This window comes from Gouania willdenowi, chromosome 11, assembly GCF_900634775.1.
Source record: "Gouania willdenowi chromosome 11, fGouWil2.1, whole genome shotgun sequence".
Classification (NCBI taxonomy): Eukaryota; Metazoa; Chordata; class Actinopteri; order Blenniiformes; family Gobiesocidae; genus Gouania; species Gouania willdenowi.
The window spans coordinates 15340471-15367544 of record NC_041054.1 but is presented as its reverse complement, the minus strand read 5'-3'; the positions used below and the strand labels follow the sequence as shown (position 1 = coordinate 15367544).

At 36.6% G+C, this 27074-nt stretch overlaps 3 protein-coding genes across 5 annotated transcripts; 1 reads left to right on the top strand and 2 right to left on the bottom strand.

The window, feature by feature from the left end:
• Window positions 1–1893: 1893 nt before the first annotated feature.
• tra2a (transformer 2 alpha homolog) lies at window positions 1894–12606 on the bottom strand. The gene is made up of 9 exons (XM_028461090.1): window positions 12426–12606; window positions 10711–10826; window positions 7378–7474; window positions 7027–7083; window positions 5491–5679; window positions 4210–4325; window positions 3046–3288; window positions 2911–2975; window positions 1894–2769 (listed from the first exon to the last, which is right to left on the bottom strand). The coding sequence occupies exons 1-9, from the start codon at window positions 12459–12461 to the stop codon at window positions 2759–2761; spliced, it is 930 nt and encodes a 309-aa protein (XP_028316891.1). The 5' UTR covers window positions 12462–12606; the 3' UTR covers window positions 1894–2758.
• An 11-nt stretch (window positions 12607–12617) lies between these two features.
• On the top strand, window positions 12618–26182 carry fam221a (family with sequence similarity 221 member A). Of its 2 annotated transcripts, none has more exons than XM_028461091.1 (6): window positions 12618–12701; window positions 23002–23175; window positions 23258–23448; window positions 23543–23616; window positions 23715–23847; window positions 25702–26182. In XM_028461091.1, exons 1-6 carry the CDS (start codon window positions 12622–12624, stop codon window positions 25809–25811), a joined length of 762 nt encoding a protein of 253 aa, XP_028316892.1. In that variant the 5' UTR covers window positions 12618–12621; the 3' UTR covers window positions 25812–26182. The 2 variants fall into 2 exon arrangements, with proteins under 2 accessions (XP_028316892.1, XP_028316893.1); XM_028461092.1 differs by lacking the exon at window positions 12618–12701 and adding an exon at window positions 22640–22800.
• Window positions 13475–21808, bottom strand: ccdc126 (coiled-coil domain containing 126). Of its 2 annotated transcripts, none has more exons than XM_028461094.1 (4): window positions 21734–21808; window positions 16718–16854; window positions 16354–16641; window positions 13475–14769 (listed from the first exon to the last, which is right to left on the bottom strand). In XM_028461094.1, the coding sequence occupies exons 3-4, from the start codon at window positions 16589–16591 to the stop codon at window positions 14528–14530; spliced, it is 480 nt and encodes a 159-aa protein (XP_028316895.1). In that variant the 5' UTR covers window positions 16592–16641; window positions 16718–16854; window positions 21734–21808; the 3' UTR covers window positions 13475–14527. The 2 variants fall into 2 exon arrangements, with proteins under 2 accessions (XP_028316895.1, XP_028316894.1); XM_028461093.1 differs by having other exon boundaries at window positions 21440–21802.
• Window positions 26183–27074: the final 892 nt, after the last annotated feature.

Here is a 27074-nt window from a genome sequence, read left to right as displayed (position 1 = left end):
GAAAAGTTTTGTTGAAAGTGGGTGTTTTGGCAAAGTGACATGAATATTTTTAGACTTTGTCACACCCTGTATGCTGTAAGTATAAAGCGTTTTATCAATTAAAACTCCCTCTAGTTGCTGTTATTTGTTTCACTGAATGATTTTTTTCGTGGAAAATAGTTTCTTTACAACTTTGATGGGTATATTTTTTCCCTAATTTGTTGTTCTTTACATGTTTAGCATATGGTTACATTCCCTTTTTCAGTAAAGTTGTATTTATCCTACTCCAAGTGAAACAAAAAAATACAAATAAACTTAATGTATATACATTTTTAACTGGATGAAATAAACTTAATTCACCAAAGATTTAATAACATTTACTTCTGCAGCCATTCTTAGTTTTTTTTTTTTTTTTTGTAGAATATTCACATTTTTGCATTCGTTCCTCTTGTTTATTTACCACATTTCCACTAAGATAATAAAGTTTTATTTATTTGTATCTGCTACTGGTTGCTTCTGTTCATAAACAAATCCCAAAATATTTAATAAAATGCATTCATTTTCTTTAATGTAAGGTTTCAACATACACATACAAACATCTTTCTGAATTGGAAAAAAGTTAGTTTGAAGTTAAATGCATGTATGGCCAGATTTAATTGATTGTTTTAAAGAGCTGTCAAATTACTCAATAAATGAACATTAAAGTCGTTACTTTTTGAATATAAAACTTCATATTTAATTTATAAAAGAAAGATTCTCTAACATACTGTTAATAGCCTCATCACATTGTTTTCTCTGTTATAATCTGGTTACTTCTCACAGCCAGAGGCACAGGGACAACTTTATGTGTAGCTCCAAGGTGTAATAAACTCATTGTCAACCATCACTTACTTTGGTGCGAAAACAAAATAATCAGTTATGTAATTAAAAAAAAATGAATTTATTAAGTGAAATACTTTCCTTTTGTTGCAAAAAAATAAAATAAAAAAAACATCAATAAATGTGTATTTAACTCTGCAAGATTAGTGTCTAAGTATTTTCATGATAATGAATTTCAACCTATTCCAATCTCTCTGGTCTTTTATTTAGGTACCATATAATTATAGAAACACTTCATGGGTATATTTTCCTCTACACACATGTTTGTTCAACATAAATATCCAGGTAGGAAGAGACATGCATGTGCACCCATATAGAGGCCTGAAGTGGAACTTTTATTGTGAAAGTGCTCATACTTTGACCCACGTAGGTTGGCCTTCCAGCCCATGCATACCTTGAAACCTTAAGAATTATCTCTGAATCAATGAGAATGAACACATGACTGTGAGGGCCCCATCCACGTGTCAGCGGTGATTATTAACCCCCTTTGGGTGAAGTACCACACTACTGAGCCAACAGTCTGCTAATGAAAACACCTTTTAGCTCTACTTTTGCCATCAGTGTCAAGTTCTGTATTAGTGTGTAATACAATGAATGTGTAATTAATTATCTTCTTTTCTAATAAGGAATCACCATTACCATAACTTAAGAGGAAACTGCAATTTAAGCGCATTATGTTACCATAAATTAAAGAAAAATCATGCAACTGTCTCAAACTAACATTTTTTGAGCAATTTCAATTATACGCAGAGTTGAAAGAACACTTTTTAAGTCATTTTGTATCTATAAAGCTTTCAAATAAAATATTTTATTTTTGTCATAACTGTGTTGGGTGAATAAATCAGCAGTCTGAAGGAGCACCTGCTCAGATTGAAGTATCATCCAAGACATTCTTGAGAAAATCAGCTTTGTACACTTAAAGCTTTGTAAAGGGGGACAGACTGTAGAAAAAAGCACAAAAGTAAAACAATGGAAACAGTGATTTAATTGTCTATAGTGGTAAAAATGACAATGAATGTGAGCAGAGACCCGACGAATGGCTGATAGTGATCCTTTATTTTACAGTGTGATGTCCTGCTACTTATCAGGAGATTAAGATTCCCAAGTACATTGGAAATGATCTGTTTTGTAGCTACACCGTACAAACTGTAAAATAAAATAGTATAACTGTAGGGGGGGGGGGGGGGGGGGGGACAGTTCTTATCTCACAATAGGAGGGAACAGTGCTACAACCTTGAGAAACTACCAACAGAAAAAAAAACCACAGTGCTAAAAACAGGAAAGACAATAAGGTGGTTGCTGAACTACGTAAAAACCTCAAATGAAGGACATGCATAAGATGATGGAGGTAAATAACCATAACCCAACATTATTCAAACACTCAAATCCTTACGGTCTTCATTAATACCCAGAGCTTGACCAGAATTGTCAGCTGTATGCACACAACCTTTAAGACATATTATTCATAACACATCAATCAATCAAGCCTAAATAACCTGTAATTAAAACATGAAACAGCACAACTGTGTTCTTGGACTTTTCTCAGACTTCAAAGCAGCAAAGACTGAAGTCTGTTTGATTCAGCTGCAGAAGCTTGTCTTGTTGTATGATCAATTTGTGTAAACAAGGACATGTGATGCAATGAGTATTGATAATGTGAGGTTTCTGCTCACATTCCTGTTCAAAAACATTGCATCAAAAATGCCTTAAAATGCAGACAATCATTAGATGAAAACAGGAAATGTCCCTAAACGTAGGAGCTTTGTCTGTAGCGACATGCTAACTCAAATCATTTCCACTGAATCACCTAAAAAAAAAAAAAGCATAAAAAAACAAACGGAAAATAAAAAAAAAATCCAAAAACCATCAATTATGGAGGCCAACTGCCAAGGGAAGCGATCTAGTATCGTCCTGCAACGAGAAAACAACTTTTATTAGAACATGATTCAAGCAGTAAGTAAAATAATGCAGAATTGCAATTTGTTTAAAATGCATACAGTAAGTAATAGTTACTGTATGTAGTTATGGAAGGTTCAGGTGGTTCACACTTACGTGGGGTGTATGAGCGAGACCGAGACCTGTATCGGCTGTAGTACGGTGACGGAGAGCGTCTGCGACTAAAATACACAAAGAATTCCCCGTCAGTGTCCAATCAAAACAAAGAAAATGTCCTAAATATGTTCTTACCTGTAGCGATCGTCATAATCATCGTATCGGTCGTACCGGTCGTATTTGTCATTTCGGTCGTATCTGTCGTTTCGGTCATTTCGGTCGTATTTGCTGTATCTGTCATGGCGGTCATAGCCGTGGTCATAACCGCGGTCGTAGCCGTGGTCGTAATCATAGTCGCGATCGTAGCCGCGACCGTAGCCTCCATCGTGGTAGGAGCCTCGACCCCTTCTGTTGTTGCCACGCCAACTACCATTGTTGCTAAAAAAATTGAAAGAAAAAGAAAAACAAAGCAAGGTTTTTGTTAAAAAAATCTCCTCATGCACACAGGTAGGAAATGTACAGATGTGTCTCGGTTCCTAATAATCTTCACACTTCAGCTGTAAACATTGTGTGTCACTGAACACTGGGCCATGGGTCAGTTAATAACAAGCTGGGGGGAATGTTTGTTTACCTCCAATGGCTCTATGATTTAACAAGCAAAAAAAAAAAAAGAACGATGAAATGACCTTATTTTGCATAGTTACAGCACTTGTGTTTACTCTTCACAAATGAAATAAAAACAAAGCTGATTAAAATACAAACACATTTTAAAGAAGGGTTGAAAGTGCCTGTAAATTGGCTTTCAACCCTGGCAAAGGTTTAGGAATAAAAACGCAAAAAACTGCAATCAAATAAAAGGCCCCGCATGTACCTGTGTGTCATAGAACATGGTCTATCTATTTAACTGGTGTGCATAGCGGCAGGGTTGTGACTACTGGCACAAGAAAAGTATGTCACATTTTTTGGCATCATCTGTAAGAAATATCTACGAATCTTGCATTCCACATCAAATGAACAAAATTCAAGGTACACTTAAAGAAATGTGACTCCTTTGTGATCATTTAGGTCAATTTCAACCAAATACATTGAATAATCCAACTGTACTAACTTAAAATGCAGACAATTATTACATGAAACCAGGAAATGTCCCCAAAGTTAGGAGCTTTGTCTGTAGCGACATGCCAACTCAAATCATTTCCACCGAAACACCAAAAAAAACCAAAAAACAATAATATTAAGTTTTACTTAATGTCACTTAACATTTAAGTGGTATAATCCAATTTAACTAATCAAAATCAAGGAGTACAAGGCATGAAACAAATACACCCTCTCCTGTCACGTGTGTTTAATAAATCTGACCGAGTTGATCGGCCCATGTAGATTCCCGGTGTTGGAGTATGAGCACGTTTGGTGAAGGAAAAGTCTACTCTGATGCGTCTCTCATCCAGCTCCATGCCGTTGGCTTTCTCCATTGCCTAGAAATGGATGGAGAAAGAAGGAAAGACAACTGAGGAAAAACTCTGGCAACATCAAGCGTTGGGCGTGTGGTTTGTAGAAATGAAGAGGCTGACACCAAGAGGCAAACGCATGTAATCACACCATTGAAAACAAAAACCAAATAAATAAATTAAAATAAACAACCACACATTTCTTAATGGTTAGAAATCAATATTCTACACTCAGCTGTGGAAGCAAATTCTGGGGAGGAACCACATGATTCTGGTCAAGTTTTCCATCTTTCTACGCCTGATTTAAAGTTTTTAGGTGCGTTATAAATCTCATCTCACTGCTCCTCTCACTGACTTCCATGTTATTGTAACTTTATAGTGGTACCAACGTGCTTCCCGGCTTTTTAGTCCGTGTTCAAAACAAAAACGTGAAGCATTGATGGTGCATTCAATGTGCCTCGGAAATACAGGTTAGAATGAAATATAGCATGAAAAAACTGCCCCGCGACCCTGAAAACAGGAATGAGCAGGTCAGAAAACAGATGGATGTATTGATGAAAAACTTGATGCAACCATGGATTTTACCGATGCTGGCACGCAGTGACCGATGCTTCCCCATTGCACCCATAAATTGTACCGATGAACACTGAATGAATCGATACACTCGCATAGTGCAAGTTTGTATCTAGAATGATACAATTCGTATTGATTAATCTCCACATGCTTAAATAGAACAGCTGAGGCAAACCATTCCAGTCACTACACCTAATAGATCATCTTTAGGATGAACAACTTGTCCTAAACAAGTTCATTTTGCCTTCTTTTTTTGAATAATATGTTAAAGTTTCATTTATTCAGACAACATTTTTTGGGAAATTTACGTTGATCTCCTGACATGTTTCAAATGCAAACTGTCAGTTGAAAAAGAACTCATAAGGACACATAAAAGCAATTAGTAGATGTCTCTGAGGAAGACTGCCAGTTGCCAGTCGAAACATGTCAGAAGACCAAAGTTAATTTCCAACAAAAAGTTATATTTGTCCTAAATCAACGAGTGAAGTGAAAATTGCTTCCAGGGACGTCCCATAAACACACCCCTCAATCTTGTGGAAAGACGTTCCATGAGAGCTGCTATTAGTACCTGCGTTAGTAAATTATTAATCTTTTTTTTCATGGAGAAGATTTTTCTTACCGCTTTGGCATCCTCAATCTTCTCAAAGTAAACAAAGGCAAAGCCACGTGAGCGCCCCGTGCGCTGGTCGTACACCACGTTGACTGAAGCCAAAGGGCCATAGTGGTTAAACACCTCCCTCAGGTCACGCTCGGTGGTGTACAGGCTCAGTCCAAACACCCCCAAACATGTGCTGGGGCTTGGGTTGGGCTAGAAACATCAAAGACATGGTCAAGGCTCCTGATTGTGGTTACATCTCTATTCTTATACACATGACATCCAAGTTAGTACGCTAAACACTAGGGGTGGGTTACACGATCTGGGCTCCAGCAATCAATACTATATTTTACAAAAAGGAAAACATCACCAAAAATGTATACATATTATTTATTATCATCAAATTTCTAAAATGTAAATTGGACCCCTGACGAGACATGTTGTGGCGGTTTAATATTGTTGCATGAGATATCATCCCACCCCAACTAAACATGTATGCACACAGCTACAATTTTTCATGTTTAGAGTACAGTGGGGAAATAAAATAACAGGAAATACAAATCAGAAAGAAGATTTGACATTTAGCCCCAGATTTGTTGCACTTTACACAGAATACATGGCCTCTAACTGGGATGGGTTAGTGCTGCAATTAAATTTCAGTTAAAAACAAACTAATAGCACACACACACAAAGTATGAAAACTTTTCATGTAACAAATGCACATTCTGAAAACAATAAAAAACATCTCCTGTTATACAATAGCCTGTATCGCTGTTACAATAGGAGTGTAAAACACTGTCATAAAAGTGCTCAAAGGTCACAGATGTTGGACAGCATAAGTGTGTATCTTTAAAATGTTTAAATTATATACATATATATATATATATATATATATGCAATTAAAAAAATATGAACTCGTTCACTGCGTGCAATGCAAGCTATACATTTATATTTCCGTATACCTCTTGCTTTGATCATACACACTTTTCAATCAAATGATACCAATAGTTTGATAGTAGAAATGCAACGCCTTAAGTAATTTCAACATATCTTGTATTAATCTATGTTTCCACATATTTGAAAATTTAGGTCAGTAACTAATTTGGGTGAAGGGAAATTTTAAGGAAAAACATACAACAAATTTCAATTTAACACAAAAGACACCTTTTTACACAAGCTTATTTTAACAGTTAACGCCTCTTTTTAGTCCTGTTTTTTTTTAACAGCAAATGCTTGTTTTAGTCCTGTCTTTTAATATATGTTGTGTTGTATTGTTTTAATCCTGTAGCACTTTGAGATTTGGTATCAAATGTGCATTCCAAATAAAAATTTATTATTATTACATGTTTGAAGTACTAAATTCAAATTTTAATTATTCAGGGAAGATCTAAACAATTTAAATGATTTTTTGCTTTTTTTTAAGTGGTCATCTAATGTACATCCACAATGCAATTTTAAAAAAAAATTCCACACGACTTTCTTTCTCTGTTTAACACTGAGAGCAGCTATAAAAAGCCACACACAAACCAAACGCTGAAGAGCATTAGAACATCCACGTACTTTCTCCTCAGCATTACTGCCATGATTGTTCCCTTCTGCTTTTTGATAATCACGGCCCTGTAGAGATAATAAACAGAAGAAATGCTGTAAATTAAATGTTTATGTTCAAAACTCTACCTTATAGAAGAAAAAAAAAAGTAAAAATGATTTTATGGATGCTAAGGCCTAAGAGGATTGAGATAATGTAGGTTGCTCTGAAAACAAGTACAGGCTTTAAAAAGAAATGTGTTGAGTCATGATTAACAACTAACCCAATACATATCCCTAGTACGCCTCATGTTCTTTAAAGCAACCAGTAAATGCTCATATGCCTCTGACTCCTACAGTATCTCCAGATATAATCCCACTCACCCCGCTGCCTTTATGACGGCGCTGGCTGGACGAAGGTGGTGTGCTCTGGCTCCTCCTGCGGCGGTGTTCAGGACTGTGAGAACGAGAGCGGGACTTCCTACGATTGGAATATGGATGAGAAGGTGAATGGCTATTGCAGCATTTTGAGTGCTGCCTTGAGTGAGATCTGAAAATAAGAGGAACTCACTGACTGGAACGCCAAAATGGGCCCAGACAAAGATGAAATAACAGAAGTAATAAGCAAGACTTTGTTTTTTACCCAATGGAACTTTCCTCTATACATTTCTCCTGATGGGAGAGTTTTGTCTTGCACAGAAGTCGCTGACGACACAAGCCAGATAAAAACTCATCTTCTGCCGGGTGTGGCCGACTAATCAGGCAATCTTAGCAATAACTGATTAATAAACATTGATCAATGGGCCATGATATGTCAAATCTGAAAAGGCACTGGTACAAAGACGGGTTTAGCTGCTGGTGTATTAGCTTAGCTGGTGATCATTTCACCTGGTGACAAGTCATGGCAGAAGCATCTACAAGCACATGGCTGCACTGGATTTTGAACGAAAATGTGAAGGTGATTCCCCAGATTGCAAGAATTAAAAGTTTCACAAATTAAGTTTTGGGACCATATCATCCATTTCCATTGGATTTTAACGAACATTTTTATTTCAACGTAGCCCTCCTGTTTTCGTAAATCAACTGTGCATGATGCTGCCCCCACCACACGACTAAGAATAAGCGTTAGAAGATAAATGAATGGATCTGAAGCACATAAAATGTACAATTGATAACAGTAGTTGACTCTATTAACCAAATGTAGCACGTTTGGTATGATTTCAGGAAGTTTAATAGCCAGTAAAGTAAGCTAAATGATGAAACAGAAGAGCAATGGAAAAGTGTAAAGGGTCATTCTTTGTCAGTTCAACAAATGTTCAGGACATTTCACGCACTTTGGTCTCAAAATATTCAGACATTTTTACTAATTATTCTCTGATTATTCAATAGACACTGTAAATGTTTAGTTTGATTGGATAAATACTATTAAAGATATGGTAATGTTAGTGAGGGGGGTATGTGTCGATTTACCTTATTTTTCTTCCATTTTCAGCATCAAATATCTCAGGAACTATACACATAGGAAACTGAAATTTGGTATAGTAATACAGCTCCACCTACTCTCTCAGAATATACAAAAACATCTGCTACACATTCCATCCCGTGGACATGCCAGCTCCTCAAAATAGGAAAAAAAAGTTTGTCAGGGTTTCAGTAAACAACTTTGTATATGCCTCAGCTCCCTGTAATTTTATTGTTGAAATGACATGGAATGACCTTAAAGTCACACAGAAATGGGCAAACCCTGAAACGGATTTGGAAAAATTTTGAAACGGAAAGTCGGAGTACCGAAAAAGTGTAATTAAATCCTATTCTGCCAAATTTGGAATCAAGATTGTTTTTCTAGTTTATTTCAACACCTTCGTATTGACTGAACCACCATAATCATACTTTCATCTAATAATTTAGATTTTCTGTTGTCATGCTAGGGCTGCTCGATTATAAAAATAATAACTACAATTATTTCAGTCATAATTGAAATCACGATTATTTGTCAACCAAAAAAGTATTTATTTTTCGTTCAAAACAATGTAAAATATATTCTTAAAACATGAATAAAATCCTTCAAACACTAAAATCAAGTATGTTCCACTTTTGCACAAAACTAAAAATACATTTAAAAAAACATTATTTGAATGCAAATTAATAAAAAGTTGCAAAGTATTAATTTAAATATGATTCACGTATGTTCCCTTATGTAAACAAATGCAGTGCACTGCAACTGAACTGCTACGGACACTTGTAAATTGCCACAGAACTGTAGCATTTAGATGACAAAAAGTTATTTCAAGTGAACTGCAAACTATGAATTCAAGTATGTTCACCATAGTATGAAACACATACTGTATGTTCACTTTTGTAAATAAATGCAACTCTGCATTAGAAGTGTGTTCGTTAGAATTTGACGTGCCTTGCTTGTTTTTACGAAGCATTTTTGATGCGTTAGCAATAACTTTACTTATGTTGGCCTGCAGGCTAGCTTTAGCTTTGAGAGGGGCGGGGCGGAGGAGCTTGCATGCGCGTGCATTAAACAACTCAAACAATAATTTTTTCTTGTGTGTGCAAAGCTTTATTCTTTGTAGAGATCCTAATTGTGGAAGTTTGTTTCATTTAGCAAATCAAACGTAAAATTAAATATATGTACAGTTTTTTTTTTTTTAAATAATCGTTTTTTCTCGACTGTTATTTTTTGTAATCGAGTGTAATAATCGAAATTGGAATCGAATTTCAATTAATTGCACAGCCTTATGTCAAGGGTCTGAGAAAAATGCCTTGAGCTAAATTGCTGTGTTCATCAAATAGAATTATTGAGTCACAACCTGTTGCAGATTTTCCTGTCACTTATTGCACTGTAGGAAGAATTTGTGATACAATTAGATGTGTGAAAAAAAATTGATTTCACGATATATCGCGATTTCTTGGGTGTCAATTTTAAATAGATTTTTTTATTTTAAAAAATAAAAATATATATAAATATATTTCAGTGGTGGATACAATGCTTTCAATGTGTTGCAATGGTTATTTGATGCACTTGAGTTAATGATGGCAGTGTGTAATTCCTGCTATATTTATGTATGCATAGGCATTTTATCTTCATATAATCTGTTCAGATCAGTGCCTAAATTGCTACAATAGGATAAACTATTTTTTTTATTATTTTTGTGCATCGTCAGTAACTCAGGGTGATTTATCCTTAATATTCTCACTTACAGTTGTTACAATGCCGTCATCATGTTTTAATGGTTACTTTGAGATTTCTACACAGTAGAAACTTGTTGCACTTTATTTTATGATGGTTGTGTGTAACACTGCATTTTCTTTTTTTCAGTGAAAATGCGCAAAAACACCAATAAAAAATAGAATGTTTTGAAGAAAATAGTTTTGACTCAATTTGTCTGAATGATCAATATCTTCTGATGAACATATACAGCAACTTGATTTTTCATCTCTACGTTTAAGTTTTATATTAACTGGGTAAAATATTGCGATAATATTGTATCGTGATGCACCTATCGCGATATATATCGTATTACAACATCCTTGCCAATACTCACCCCTAGTTACAAAGTATTTTAGGTATTGCTCTGTAACCTCAATCTGAACATTCAGGCTGACCGATAGCTCAGCCACCTCTGCATTCTATAAAACATATTCATGCATACAACTTTCCTCAAAAAATGATCAAATATTAATGACATTAAACAACAAAAAACATACCTGGAGTGGGATCTGGAATGCGAACGTTTGGCGGCTCGGGATTGGTTCTGGGAACTGGATCGCCTCTCCGACTTGTCTGGACTTCCATGATCCGACTTAGATGGGGAGCGAGACCCCTATTGCCACAGCACGATGTTAACAACTTCTTCGTGGACAACATCCATTATTATCATTTCATCACATAAAAAAAAAGGTGTTCACGCATTGAAGAAGAGTAAACAGGTTAATCAGGTTCCAATCCAGACAGAAGACGTCTGTCTAAAAAAATACTATCACACACCAAAGACAGGAGTGCAAGTACAACCAAAAAGTGTACATAACAGGTGTGAATTCGGACCCACCTGAGTTATCAATAGAATATAGAGACGTGCGATTTGGTTACAGGAAGGAGGATTTTTTTTTGTTTGTTTGGTTTTTTTTTTTTTTTTTTTTTAAAAAAGAAGACAAATGTGACAAAAACAATATATTTACTTAACCAACGGACATATTCTTTCTTCCAGATTCTTTACACGCTACCCCCTTCTCTCAGGGTTTTCTATTCTTCTTCATTCTTCTTTTTCAGTTTTCATATTTTCAGAATCCAGGCCTGTTTTCATGCAAGCCATTACACTGAAGCCCGTCTATCTGACACCATCTTCACGTCACTTTTTCTCCCTTTCCTTCTAAGTTTTGCTCTGTAAATGTTCTCATTTAGCCTTCGTTTATCTTGAACATTGTCTTCATCATTCTTGGATAAAACTCTTCATATCCTTCACGTTCAATAAACCTTAATGAAAAAAGAACATTCAATAAAAATTATGTTCATAAGTTAAGCAGAAAAATAAATATATATATATATGTAGCTGAAATAAAAAAAAAAACACTGTCTTCAGCATAATTATGTAGCGTACGATTGCTCAAAAAATGGTGTATATGACCACAATTATGTCAATGGGGGTTTCTTTTCTAGGAGAAAAAATAGCTAACATGGCAGATTTTTAAGGTGCTACGAGACATTGAAAATAATAGTGGTCTGGTTTAAACACAGGGAATTTGAGAGGCAATATTGGAGTACTTTTAGTAAACAATAACGAAATAAACTAAAGTTTGTAAAGCTCTATTTACAGACACCCGGCAAAAACAAACATGAACTGTTAACCAACTGTTGTCTGCATTGGTAGTTGCTACTCTTTAAAACAAATTACAGTGGATACTGGTATTTAAAAATATATATATTCATTCTGCATGATGGTGTCGATAATAAAATAAATAAAAACAAAACATTACATTCGTAAATTGACTCCAGTTATGACATTGCACACATTTATTTCCGAAACGCATCAAATATGAATGCTTAATTTTCTGTGCTGCACATTTTTTTTTCATTTTAAAGAAAGAAATGTAACTTCTTCTGTTAGCTACAACTATGTTATGTTGCAATTTAACGCGAATGAAGCGCGAAGTTCGTCACCGTTTAACACGGAAGCCAAAACACCCGGAACACCGTTTTTAAGCTAGCAACATATGGAAACTCGTTACACTGCGAAGCCCAGGACAAATAACAACATACATATAGTTTGTTTTTACCTGTTAATAATAAGATCGAAACAGAGCTAGGCCAATATTCCTATTCAAATTTTAGCTTTTATCGCTACGTATCGTTTAACAATGGCTAGTACCTGGGCCACAGTAAACCTGGGGAGTGACGTGTGTGTGCATGTGCGGAAGAAACGTACCTGTTTTTTGTACTTTTCATCCTCGGTGTTACTCATTGTTCTACAACGCCAATTAAAATGTTGAGTTATAATCGAAACCGCTGACACGGAGCTAGGTTAATAGCTAAAAGATGGCGTAAACGGTGCGTGGTATGTTTATGTGTCGCAGTCTGACGTCATTTCCTGAATGCTGCGTTCCAGGCAACTCGGATTTTGGATGATTTCGATCTCCTCTTTGAAAAAGCGACTTTTGGAACGCCCCTTGACGTCGGTGATCCTACTCAGTAAAGTCAGAAAGTACTGTTCATCAAAATATAGTACTTTTAATTGGGTGTATTTATCATATTGGGTACATTGGAATGTTCTTGAATGTTCATGTACATAAACGTATACCATTTAATTTTAATGTTCCCCTGCACTACTCATCACTGCACTATTATTATCTTGTATTTTATTTAGTTTTGCACATATTAGTCTTTAACTACTGTTTATATTCTTTTCTAGTTGACTGTTATTATTTCATGTTTATATTGTTAGAGAGAGCACAGTTCACCAAGTCAAATTCCGCGTGTGTATAACATACATTACATGTCCATTAAAGTTGATTTTGATTCACCTTTCTAAATGTTTAATTCCTTCAATAGTCCAACAGCGCCCTCTAACGGTTAAATAATAACATGGCAACTTTGGATGGTTTATTTGCCTTTTTCTTTTCTTTTCTTTTTTAAATCATAAGTGAAATAATAGATTTTGTCAAATTAAAATGCATTGTTTGGTTGACTGTTTTGTAGCAACGTCAGGTTGTAACACGTTGCAGAAATCAGGTTTGTAAATGCTACAGTTGCACTCGAGCATTTAAATGGAAGCTAAAGACAGGGGTGCGAGATCAAAAAAAGCTATTAAAAGTTGAATTCAACATTTTTATTTTGGATTATATATTCAGTGCTGGGTGGTTTTGTGAGTTTTATTTTTCATGGGTCGAGTCGTCCCTAAATAAACACTGGTTCATTTCTAAATATTGGATATGTGAGGGATGGTAAAGCATGGGGACTCAATGAGCAACAAGATAGTACAGAGTTCAGCTTTTATTTACATATTTCAGTCTTCTAGCCACAGTTACCATTGCTCAACAGTCTTTTAAAATGCTGAGGGATTGATTACTCATTGGTGAGGCATGAAAAGACTGCAATAAGATAATTGCTTTTAATCTGGGCGCAGTACAGGGTGTGTTATCGGAGCAATGCTAAAGGCTATTCCCAACATGGACCCAGTATTTATAGAAAATCCCTACAGTCACTGTGCAACATGAACCCTGAACATGTGTAAACAGAAGGTCAGCCATGTGAACATCACTGGAAGGCTACAGACCAACTGCACAATACATTCAATCTGTAACATGAACCTCCACATGACACATCCGTCAAAAATGGAGCAAAAGCAGCCAGGCTTTCAAGCTCCGTAAAGCAAGCACACAATCGTCCATGTCCACAAAGGCAACAGAGCTTCCTATTCTCAGAACACTTCAGAATGTTGGCGTGTACGCATTTTTATTGCATTTAGACGAAGTGCAAACACTATTCTTTGGATTATATTATGTCACAGGTTAACTATGCACTTTTAAAAAAAAAAAACAATAATGAACATTTCCATCCGGTATACAATCAAAGAGAAATGCTCATTGTGCGGTTGCCAATGGCAACAGCTGAAAACTAAAAGAAGAGTTCTTCCTATTGGGCATAAAAACAGTCGAATTCAGATTTTTCTTTATTTAAAGCAGTATAGTCAAGTCGTAGCTGGGGGAATATTTATCATAGTGTTTACATTTCTACATTTCAGCTTTTTTGCACCTAATTTAAAATGTCACAAAATGAGGAGAGCACCTGATTAAAAAAGAAAACTAAAATATTTTCAGCAATTCAAGAAAAAAAAGCATTTGCTTGATCATCTTTGAAAAAAATAAAGAGAGGACAATAAATATCAGCATAAATAATGCCAGAAAACATAGTTCATTATTGTTTTTGTTTCTGAGAAAACTCCCAACATGTAAGTCTAAATGTGTAGCAGTATCCCAGCATGATCAAAAGGGTGGTTTTTGTTTCTGGAGTGCACTGAAAAAATCCTTCCTAATGTGGTCGCGGCCTCCTGGGGATGTGGGGGTGAAGGCGGGATGCTCCCGGTGGACTCCCAGGGCTCTCCTGCTTACTAGCTTTCTGCAGGACCACTGGATCAGATGCGAGTGGGCCCCCTAATGTGTGAGAGGCATTTGCAGACGAGGAATTCCCCACTAAATCAATTTTCCCCTCAAGCTTGACCAGTCGTGTTAGAATATCGTCCAGTAGCACTGCTATAGTCCTCTTCAGGTCAGCTTTGAGTGTATGGGGAGAGAAAATATACAAGAAAAACAATCAGAAACATTAAAAGGAGAACGATTTTAACCCTAAAACACTACTGCTAAAGTAATATCACTGTTACCGGGTGATTTTTACCTGATATATCATAGCCAATAAACAGTAATTACTGTATAATCAATATATGACAAATTAGAGTTGTGTTATTTTGATTTTCAACTATGCTATGCCTAACAAAATGAAAAACAAATAAGATCGTAAACTACCATGAGTGGACTCTAAAAATATTAATCAAAATTACTGAAAAATTAGGAATGTAAGAAAAAATGAAACTGGACACTTGGTCTTTGGTCCACACATTTCTGGGGTATTTGAGGCTTCCCTGGTGAAGACATGGTCTCCACGAACCATTGAGGAGAGTGGAACAAAAAATGGCCATTTTTCGATTGGGTAAAAATGATCACATGACAAAAACATTTTTATCACCATTTGAATTTTCTAGGAAATTCTAGGGTTAAGTAGGTGTAGAACTAAGGGTGTGCGATCTGATGATATTAGAACTTTAAAGGTAAAAGCATGACAACAATCTGCCAAACCATGGAGATCGTAGAATTGTATGTAGTGCACTTTTCATTCCACACGGTGCCTTGTCTGTGCGCTCATACAAAGGTTTTAATTTCTTCTGCCAGATCACACCATTTGCTCAGCAGGCTCATGTTAATACCACAGACACAATGAAGAATTATTAAGCAGTCAATCAGCGCCTTAATGAAGGAAAAAGTCAAAAGTGCTTAAAATGTTGATATTGTGCTGCTAGTGATTAATGAAAGGGTCTTTGTGGCATTTTTATCAACTGACTTGGACCAACTATTGTTTTTCTTGTAAAACCATTGAAAAAAAATAAAAATAAATGGAGTTTATATCGTCTATCGCCATTTTGAGGAAAAACATTGAGATATGAAAATTGGTCCATATCACACAGGCCTAATGTAACCAAAACGTTTTATTTTGTAAATTATATGTTTGTCCAAACTGTGGGAAAAAAGGGGTTCAAACATACAGGATTTTATTATGCCTTCTTTCCATTTAGGGTGATTATTTTAAGTAGGTGAATTGGTTTGTTTTATTGGTCAATAACTTAAAAATAGTCTAAATCAGGTGTTCTCAACTGGTCTAACCCTGGGACCCACATTTTGCCAGTCACTTAATTGCGATTCTCATTTTCTTCAGAATTGAACCAACTAAATTTAGTTTTTGAAAAATAGCTGTTGAAAACACATATAGATATATATCTAATATTTTTTAAATCATAAACCTATATATTTTCCTGTGCAGGCATGATATGCCTGTCAAAAAAAAGTTTCTTTCAAAATAAAAGGCAAATCCAACATGAGAGACATTAAGTATTTATGTATTTTTCACCAGCTGTTGTCGACCCACCCAGTATAGGTCCGCGACCCACCAGTTGAGAATCATTGGTCTAAATGTTCTGAATTAAAAAAAAATTTGATAAAATTGCGATCTTACAAAGAAAAAATACTGACATTATTATTTTTTCCCTATCGCTCACCCCTGATTATTTCCTCTTCTAAAATACTTACCATATCCAGCCATTGAGGTTCCTTGTGGTGGCCCTGCTCCTTTCTGGAACTCCTCTGTCAGGACCTTAATATATCGCTGGCTAAGCTCCAGTATTTCTCCACGCAGCTCTGCGCTGCTTTGGTGGCGAGGCTGCTGTACGGTGTAGCGCAGCAGCATGAGTCCCCACGCTAGGCCGAACATCAGCAGCAGCACACTCAGCTTCTGGGACATGTTCTTACGAAGCAGTGCAACCAGCATGATACAGTGGAGTGGTACTGAAGGGTCTGGCTTGAGGCAGTGGGTGTTTTCTGTGGGTGGGGATAATTCAATAACTTGGCAAATAACACAGAAAAGCATAGGTTGGATCCTGTACAGATGACTTACTTAGCCGACAGCGTGCTCAGAGGGCAACAGTTGCTACATAGCAGTGTTGAGCATGAGCAGCAGGAGACAGGAAGTCAACATCTGGTGCAGGAACCCCGAGTGGGTGCTCATGCAGGGGGGTCTGCATCCATTGTTGACTGTATTAACAATAAAAAGTCATATTATTCCAAGGAAAAAGTGTGAAACACTCACATTTTGAGAATATTAAGCTCAGGGTTAAGGTCAATTACATGTTTCAGTTACAATTACTTTTTCAATTATAACATGTTCAATTACAATTCAATTATGATTACGTTAACCTGGGTGATTTTGCCCAAAAAAAAAAAAATCTCTCAGATTTTTTTAAGAAAAATTAGATTTCCAATTTTTATTTTCAATGCACCTAGAAATGAGTGCAGACATCAGATATATTGTCAAAATTGCAACTTTATTGCTGTGATTGTCCTCTAGAGAACTAAGCAAAAGTACAACAGAAACATCACAGTAGCTTCAATTTTCTGATTAAAAAATCAGATAACTACATATTTTATAAGATATAACATTACAATTAAAAATATAAACTCTTCCCTTAGCATCTCAGCATAGTGTGAATAAAAAATGAAGCATGCCTGTGGCACACATAGCCTACTCAAAGGGTAAACACATGTAAACAAAGAGGGGGCTGGCTCACACTGCGCTACGGTGAACCATGTGAAAAAGTCAGAAAAAAACTGTGGTGAAAAAATAAATAAATAAATAAATTTAAAAATAAATAAAATGTAAAAAAAATATTTATTTTTTTAAACTCAAATTTGCAAAATTAAAATCGTTTTTTTATCTACAAATTTGATAAATCGATTAACTACATTTTTTTGCCCAGCCCTACAATTACCTGCAATTCAATTACAATTACATTCTTAAGTTCAATAAAAATTAATCACAATTACTGAGTCTGAAATAAATAACCCCTTCCTTGTCCTTCCTCTTGTGTTAGCTTTCTGTTAGCATCTCTTATGATAACGGGTCCTAAATCCTCTGTAAAATACACTAAAAACAAATATCTATCATCTAATTTCTTTCCTATCTATTGGTTCCCTTGTTTGGCTTCATAATCAATGAAAATATAGGTTATTAATATTTTGGGGAGGGCATCGGAGCCCTTAGATTTCAATTTATTTAGCTCGATAGGAAACACGTTTTAATAATTGTTAACTCGTACATATGTGTAGAACTGTATCATGGGTCCCCAGTTTTGCATGACATTATAATTGGCAAATTTTTTTTCTAGAACTTTCATGACAATTACAATTAGAAAGTTAGTTGTCTAAACTCAAATACAACAATTACGACAGCGACAGCAACAGCTTTCTTAAATTATAATTCAACCATAATTGTAATGAATAATCAATTACTCGATTACAATTATAATTGACCGCAACCCTGAGCCCTACGTCATACATCCTTTTAATAAAGGCTTTGATGCAAAAAGACTGTACAGATGAATAAGAGGATTAACGACCTGTATTCTAGAATCCACCAATAATCCTCATGTAGCATGTGTAAACAGATCCATTTCCTCCATTACAGGTAAGAAACTGGTGGCTGTGTGATAATGGTTTTAGACAGTGCTTCTCTGTGTAATTAGGGACACGTTTCTTTACAGTTTGGGGTCAGGCAACGCAATAGGCCACTCATCCTCTTTCTGCCCTCTTTATCCCAGAAACCATTACTAGTTTAAGATTTAATAGAACACACTTAGTAGTTCCACACTCAAATCACAGCCACGGGCAGAGCTGTACACTATAAAACTAAGAAATGACATTTACGTTTATAGTTGGCAAAATTAAGAAGGAATTTATTTTGTCTTCAACAACTTTTTCATCGAGTCCATTCATAGAGAAGTGTGCGTGTGTTACTTTATTTGTGGACAGAGAAAGGCTGGTGATGGAGGGAATAAATTATGAAAAGAAAGGTAACAGAATCTGGTGCATTGATGCTTCCATTGCATACATAGACACGTCCTTCCTGTGACCCGTAAAGAAATATGTATGCCTGCACAGGAAAGAGGAAACAAAGAGGAAGCCAAGTTTTACCACTAAATAGAGGAAGCAGTCCAACACTGTCAGTAAGCAAAATGGATTTTTTGACACAAATACCCACAATACATGTCCTGAATTTAACAAGCAAATGTGCGTTTTGGATTCAGGAGGTACAAATAGTACATTTTGGACTATGCAGGTTTGTGCTTGCTCCTCCACATTAAAATACTGTTAACAAAATAAAATTTAAATGTCTTTTCCCCATTATAGATTCTACAAGTAGTCAAAATGGATACCAGCCCAAAAACAAACAGTTAGTATTAGGTGTTAAGACAACTTGTCATGACCAATTACAACATTTCAAGTTCAGGTTCAATTTAATTAATTACCTGACTTAGAATCAATGTTACTTATGCAAACAGGACAACTTTCCAAAGAGTTATTTTAATGCTGCTGTGCTACTGATAGAACAAACAGAGAAAAGTCACACCGCGCTGTTTAAATACCTAACTGAGAAGTTAAATATTGACCACAAAGCAGGCTCAGCATATATAGGGCGTAATCTGATGATCATCAGTAAACATGAGAAACTTTCACAGTCCCGTACCCCTTAATACATTTAACCTAAACACATCTACTCCTGCACACATCATAAAATGTAGACCTACAATGAAATTTGTCTCTGAATTAATTTTACCTATCCTGCAAATGAATAATTTATAATATGTTAGCACACAACAAAACATCTATTTAAAATTATCACTTGTTTGCTTTATTTAATTAATTAGCCATCTGACATTTTCAGTAATAATCGACCAAAAATTAGTTGATTGACAATATATCAGTAATTAAACATGTTAATCACCCTGAAAACTGTGAAATACAACTCAATACAACTTTACTAAGAAGGGTGAGGTTGAGATGATGCACAGAACTCTAAAATGTTTGGATGAATTTTATATTTGTGTTTTTTTTTTATAGGCCGTGGCTATGGATACGTTAAACGTTTCCATAGACTGCCAGTTTATGCATACGCAGCGCCCTTCATTGGCCAGTTTAGGTCACGTGATAGGTGCACCACGTGACTTAAAGTTCCGTCAGTTTTATTTTAGCTCATATTTATTTTTAGCTACCCTGCTAACCCTTTTATTTTAGCCCTAACCCTAACCCTATCATGTTTATTTTGGTATGTATTTTTAAAGATGGAATTTGCCGTGTTAAAATGAAAAAAAATATTTGTCAAATGCGGGATTCAAACCCACGTTAGCAGAACAAAGAATCCATGAGTGCATCGCCTTTGACAACTTGCCACGGTGAAAACACGGGCCCACTGCGCTTATGTGGAAAAGGTCCGGAAACGTAGCCCCCGAGGGCTATGGAAATGTTTAACGTATCTCTAGACACTTTCTTTTTTTAATGAGATTGTTTCTCTGTTTCAGGCTGCATGAAGGGGCTCTGCATGTGTCATTTGTGGCAATGCATGGAGGCTCCTGACTGCTGGTTGATTTGTATTCTAGTTTCCAATGTTGTCATGCTGTTTTTAATTTAAGTAAAAGCACAAAATGAGTTAAAAACACAGACATAAATACACTAGAGGTGTCCCGATCCGATATTGATATCGGTCCGATATCAGCCAGTAAACAAATATCGGTTTTATCAGACTGCATCTAAAATCACCAAGAAAAGCACTCCAATAAAATTTTCCGCTCCAGCACATCTATCCATAGGTGATTGTGGTTCACACTCCAACAAAGTAGCCTACTGTTACTGACTATTGTTCTCTGTTTGAGTAACATCACATGATCAAGCCTTTTCTAAGATTCCACACTACAAAATAAGTAATAAAAGTATGTATGATTCGTGCTGATATCGTATCAGATCAATATCGGTATTGGCCAATATGCAAGGCTGCAATATCGGTATCATATCGGAAGGAAAAAAAAAAAAGAAAAAAAAAAAAAATTGTATCGGGACATCCCTAATATACACAAAATAACTCCAAAAACACAAAACAACAACAAAAAACACAGGATACAATAACACACACAAAAAAATGTCTCCATAATCACAAAATGACAGCAAAAATACGCAAATTGGCTCCTAACACACAAAGCAACAACAACAGAAAGCGCAAAATGAGAAAGAAATTACACACACAAATAAAAAAATAAAAAACATTACACAAAAAAACGCATGAAATCACAACACCAACTTATTGTTCTTCCCTGTGTTAAAGCTCAGATTAGTCATTATTTAAACGCTGACATGAATGTTGATCATGTGGCCCTCAGATCAGAAAATCCCTTCTTTGTGGCCCTGCTGTGATAAAAGTTGTCCACCTCTGCCCTGTAACAATGTGCGTACCTCTGGGGGTACCCGTACCCCACTTTGAGAACCTAGGATTAGAGACTAACAATGATCGGCAACCTTCCTCTGTACCGCATCATCCCATCCAAAAAATGTTAACATGCCTAATTTATTATGAACACACGAGGACAAGGCATTCATTTAATAAACCCACCTTGGATGTACATTTTATTTAATTTTAAATTGATATATGTTGTGTGTGTGTGTTTATTTTGCAGCCAGTGTCACTAGCTTAGAGCTGCTTAGCTTTGCAGCACTTCAACTTTAGTCAACTAGAGTGCTAAACGTCCATTGTAAACACACTACGTTGATGGAAAAACAATGAAAGTCGTCTCACCGTGTGTCCGAGCAGCTGTTGTCAGAGAGGCGGGGGGAGGGGGAGGACGGACCCCGGGGCTGTAGCAACTGTCTCTGGGTGACACGGAGGGACGGACGGACGCTGGTTTGGGGCGAACTAACCTAACCTTAGCCTCAGCCTCAACCTGCTGTGTAAGAGCTGCTACTCGGGATAAAAGTTAGCAGCCAGACTTCATATGGTGCCGTAGAGCTCCAGTGACATTTACAGCTTCTTCCGTCACACACTCTGTGAAAGGATAAAACACCAGCATATCAAAAGTAAGCAGATACTAACCGGAACATTCATCTGTTCTGCTGCTGCTGCTGAGTGTCATGGTTCCGCTGAACGGCCCTGACACAGCGACATGCATCAACAGCACGGAACTCTGGGAAATGTGGTCCTCATGGTCGCTAGCTTGGAAACATGAATACGTATGCATATCTCTATGTAGCTGGCAACCTCAATAGTTGCAATATTATAGGGTGTTTTAGTTACAAGGTAAAGAGTCAAAATATGGTAAATAAAATATACAAGAATGGTTGCCATTTTTATTTTGTTGTCAGATATGTAATCTGCCCGTTCTACTTATTCGTATTTGTCTTTTTCACCTGTTTTCACGTGGTTTAAAGGTTCTAATATTTGTATAATGTCCTTTTTTTTAAAAAAAATTTCTGCTCTCATCAAACTATTATTTTATTTATCTGTTTCATTAGGTATCTATTTATTTATTTATATTGCATTTTATTTAGAAAAAAAACCAACTAAAAACTAAATAAAAACAAGGAAAAAAATGGTCTAAGGTTCTATTATTTGTATAAAGTGATTGTTTATTTTCAGCTCTCATCAAACTATTATTTTATTTATTTATTTATATTGCATTTTATTTCGAACAAAAACTAAAAAATTAAATAAAAACAAGGGGGGAAATTGACTATGGTGCTATTTTTTGTACAGTATAATGTATTTTTTTTTAATTATCTATTTCATTATTTATCCATTTACTTATATTGCATTTTAGGTTTGTCCTGCCTTCCTCGTCACAAAAGTAGTTTTGATTGGATATCTTTCAAAAAGAAACTTGGTTGAGATCAAATTTCGTCCCTTGTGAACATTATAGTTTAGTTTTTATTTGTCGGCGGAAATAAGGTACTTTTTATTTAGTCCATATATCTATTCATTAACCTGGTTTTGACAGTTCGTAAAGCCTCCACTAGAGGGCGTGCTTAACGCGTTTCCATGGTAAACTGAAAGCTTGTCATTGTCAACAAAGAAGTGCGTGTCTTTAATTTGCTAATAATGGAGAAGATACAGCTGAGTGAGTCCTCTTTCAAAGCAGTAGATGACTACTGCCAGTACAGGAGGTTAGTTTCAACGTTGAACTTTATGTTTATGTCTTCAATATATTAAATATGTTTGAAGTTATTGCTACACTTGGGTTTGGCTCCCAAGGATTACTTCAGTAATAATGGGAGAGATTACTGTCATAGAACTCATCATTTCTGTCTCATTATTGTATTGATATGCAGTTGAGAACACGAAAACTCATGGTTTGTCTTTTAAAGGATTGTCGGAGAGGATGATGGAGGAACATTGTTTACCCCGGAGCAGTATGAAGAGTACAAGAGGAAAGTTCTGCCTCAGCGGGTTAAGAACAGGCTCTATGTGAGCTACGGTGTGCCAGGAGGCATTGACTGCAATCTAATCGGCCCTGAGACACAGTGCTTCTGTACACACAAGTAGGACATGCTGCATAAAACATGGATATACAGTAGATATTCTATCCCCTGCATTTGTTTTGTGGCACTGTTATATCTCCAGGTTTAAGCAGCATAAGACAGAATGGGAAACTGTTCCTTCTGTGAGACCACTAGCTCTACAATGTCTGGCTAAAGGATGCCGCTGCACTGGGTACCAGTATGTTCCTAAGATTGGATCAAACCCTGTTAGGTGTAGGTGTAAACACTTACCTCAGGATCACTATGAAGCTGCTGGGCACTTGTGCAAAATGTGTAAGTGTGATTTTGAGATATTCCCTTTCAACAGTAACCCCGTGAGCCAATTCCTAACAATTTTATCATACCGTTCCTAATAATCCATTTGTAGGTAGTTCCTGTTCTGGATTTAAAAGCACCTTTACTTGTGGCTGTGGTAAACCCAGTTCAGTCCATCAAACATTGGTGAGTAATTATTAAACACACCTGATTCAACATTTGGTTATAAAATGACAAACTAAAAATAGTTGTGACTAAATGTTTTTTTCTTCTTTTTTTGGCAGGTTGAGACAAAAGAGGAGAGGGAGGCACGTGGCCGACCTGTAGGCTGGGGTGTTCCTTATGCTGCAATGGGAGGCCTGACTGGGTTTAGCTCTTTGTTAGATGGTTACCTAGCTTTGGAAGCTCGTGACTCAGGTATTATGAATTTTGTTCTTTGTCCTTTTATCCATCTTTTTTCACTTATCCAAAGCCAGGTCACAGGGGCAGCATGAGTCTCAGCAGAGATGCTCAGACCTCTCTTTTCGGCTGTTTGTGTCTAAGATATTCTTCTTTCGGTCATGACGCAAAGTTCATAAGGGTGAGGGTGGGGATGTAGATGATTCTCCTTCCATACCACAATAGACTGGTACATCGACCACATTACTGCTGCTGCACCAAGCGTCTCTCAATCTCGCGTTCCATCCTTCCCTCACTCATGTACAAGACCCCAATATACTTAGATTCCTCCATTTGAAGCAGATGTCTCCCAACCCGCAGATGAGAATACCACCTTTTTCCGGTTGAGAACCATGGACTCAGATTTGGAGATGCTGTGTCTCATCCCAGTCGCTTCACACATGGCTGCAAACCGCCCTAGTGCATGCTAGAGGTCCTGGCTTGAAGTAGCCAACAAGACAACATCATCTGCAAAGAGCAGAGACGATATCCTGTGGTCCCCAAACCAGACACCACCCAGTTCATTACTGTGCCTAGAAATTCTGTCCATAAATATAATGAACAGAAGTGTTGACAAAGGGCCAACATGCATTGGGAACAGGTCTGACTTACTGCCAGCAATGCGAACCAAGCTTCTGCTTTAGTCTAGTCATACAGAGATCGTACAGCCATTAACCATACTCCCTGATTAGCTATATGCCACAGGGGACATGATTGAATGCCTTCTCCAAGTCAACAAAACGCATGTGGACTGTTTGGGCAAACTAACATGAACCCCTGAGCACCCTGAGAGCTGATCCAGTGTTCCCCAACCAAGACGAGGACCACATTGTTCCTCAAGAAGTCGTGTTTCAATCCTTGGCCATGCTTTATTCTCCAGTTCCCTGGAATAGGCCTTTCTCAGGACGTCTCTGAGGAGTGTTGACCCCTCAGCATTAATTAATGTTATCCAGGTTGTTGTTGACCTTGATTGTAGATGCAGTGAATAAAGTTCCTTTAGGAGACATGTGAGGGCAGCAAAGAACAGAGTAGTTCTACAGTAGTTGGAAGTTTGTCACAGAGCAGTGCACTTCACCGTGACCTTCTGACCTTCATTTATCACAGACATCTTTGATGAACAGACTGCAATCATCCATCCATCCATTTTCTGACTCACTTGCTCCTTGGTTTTTTTCCGGGGTCGCAGGGGTCTGCTAGTGATTATCTCTATCTCTCATTGGGCGTTAGGCAAGGTGTTACGCAATTATGTCTTTTCATTGAAAATTGAAGAATGGAATTAACTCAAAACATGTGCAAGAAGTAACGATTTAGTCAATGATGATTGTTCACTCACCTCCTATGACCACAGACAAAAGTCTCTGTCTATTTTTAAAGTGTTTTAAAATGAAATAGGTTCAACTGTTCAAACCACTGCTGTCAAGGGGAATCATTTTCTTATTTGTTACTTTATTGTGTCTTCAATATTTACGCATTATTGCTTTGCATTTGCAATACCATCTAGAGCCAATAAATTTAAGGTTCTGTGCTGAATTGCAGATTTTAGAGTCCTCTCTGCTCCACTGCAGCTGATTGCAAAGAGAGGGTTGTTACTAGTCTTTCCACAGAACTGCATGATGACATCTCTATTAAATTCTGATAAAATGGGGTGGTAAAACATATAAAACCTGCAGGTTTGAAGCTCTCCATGACTGAGTTTGGACACCCCAGATTATGGATTTTAAGGCCACAGATCCATTTTATACAAATGGCTCTTTATATGTTCTTGTTTGATTCATAGATTCCTCTTCATCTTTCCTCCTTCGTTAATTGTAATCTTTTTGCTATCACTTTCAGAAAGAGGTGAAAACAGCGGTCGCTCCACATCAAGGACCAGCCAAACATCTACCAAAGCTTTCAGCTCTGCTCTTTCTGAGAAACGGTCCAACAAAAAGGGAAATAAGTAATTTTCAAATGTCTGCAAGAGTAAAGATGAACTAAATATTCCCACCATTAGAAAAACTCCTCATAACATTCTGATCCCATCAGAGAGAATTGATTGTCAAGTACTTTGTTTGAATACCCTAGATTGCTTTAAACATTAAGATGCAAGACTTGTTGTTTCAAAAGTTGCATATAATATAAAATAAATAGTAAGTAAGCCACATGGTTTTGGTTTTATAAATATTTTTGATTGAACAGATGTTCATACTAATGATGATTTAACCTTGGAGTTGAGCACCGAACAACTAAATCTAAAGATCTCCTCTGATCATAGGGTCCCATTAAATTATTCATTTATTCATCTGATGTTTGTGTGGCTGTTGGATTTTCTTACCAGGAGCGATCCGCCCACATAACTTGTCACTAAAATATCACCAGAACAGATTTTTGCAGTACTTTGCAGATGTGGATACTGTGTCAGGTTCATTAATCCCATTCCTCACGGTAGATCAGCAATGATGAGAGTTTCTTGTAATCCATGCTGTAAAGTGAGAATGAAGCAGGCCATGTTGTCTTCATCTTCAACAAGGATGTAGTTGCTTTCAAAATGGAAACATTAAGTCATTGTGGGTCAATATTCACACTGTTGGTTTAGCTGTCACCGGTGTGACTCAAGACACCTTTATCATGTTAATAGCAATATCTAAGAAAAGTGTGTGTCCGTGTGAGCGCGCCTGTGAATGTGAATGTGCTGAGCAGGTGGTCTTTAGGAAAAGGAAGTGGGGCTCTGCATGAAGAACGTCATGACTGCACCTGGGTCTCTGATTGTTGAAGAGGAACTAAATGGAAGGTGGACTGAAGCAGACAGTTTATATTTAGTGGCTATATCTACAAAGTTTAATATACAGTAGTTATGTTAAGATGCACAAACCCGATAAACATGTTGTGATAAAAGAATCATATTCCATTCACTGTTAATATTGCTTTAAATGGTTTGTTTTTTGCCACAGTTATGATTTAGAATGGGTGATTGCCTCTTCTTCTCAAAGAGCCTTTTCAGGAGGCCACAGGTAATTCACTTTGACCACTGATTAAAGTACATGCCCAGTAAAACCCTTAAATACCCCAGGAAACAACAACCAGCTTGATTGACAAATTAAGTACTCTGAAATCAAGAGGCAAGGACCAAATATTAAATTGCCAATTACTGTACAAGAGTCGCTTCATTTCCTTTCTGATGGTTTTTGGTAATAACACTGAGTCCACTGGAGGCAAAGAACACATCC

Excerpts from the sequence above, each read along its gene's own strand:
- tra2a (XM_028461090.1), bottom strand. The coding sequence starts at position 12,461 with ATGAGTAACACCGAGGATGAAAAGTACAAAAAACAG. Across the intron at positions 5,680-7,026 it reads GCAGTAATGCTGAGGAGAAA|CCCAACCCAAGCCCCAGCAC; the intron begins GTACGTGGATGT and ends TGATGTTTCTAG. Across the intron at positions 2,976-3,045 it reads GATTATGACGATCGCTACAG|TCGCAGACGCTCTCCGTCAC; the intron begins GTAAGAACATAT and ends TGTGTATTTTAG.
- fam221a (XM_028461091.1), top strand. The coding sequence starts at position 12,622 with ATGATTTCGATCTCCTCTTTGAAAAAGCGACTTTTGGAACGCCCCTTG. Across the intron at positions 23,449-23,542 it reads TGGGCACTTGTGCAAAATGT|GTAGTTCCTGTTCTGGATTT; the intron begins GTAAGTGTGATT and ends ATCCATTTGTAG. Across the intron at positions 23,617-23,714 it reads GTTCAGTCCATCAAACATTG|GTTGAGACAAAAGAGGAGAG; the intron begins GTGAGTAATTAT and ends TTTTTTTGGCAG.
- ccdc126 (XM_028461094.1), bottom strand. The coding sequence starts at position 16,591 with ATGCTGGTTGCACTGCTTCGTAAGAACATGTCCCAGAAGCTGAGTGTG. Across the intron at positions 14,770-16,353 it reads AACCTCAATGGCTGGATATG|CTGACCTGAAGAGGACTATA; the intron begins GTAAGTATTTTA and ends ATACACTCAAAG.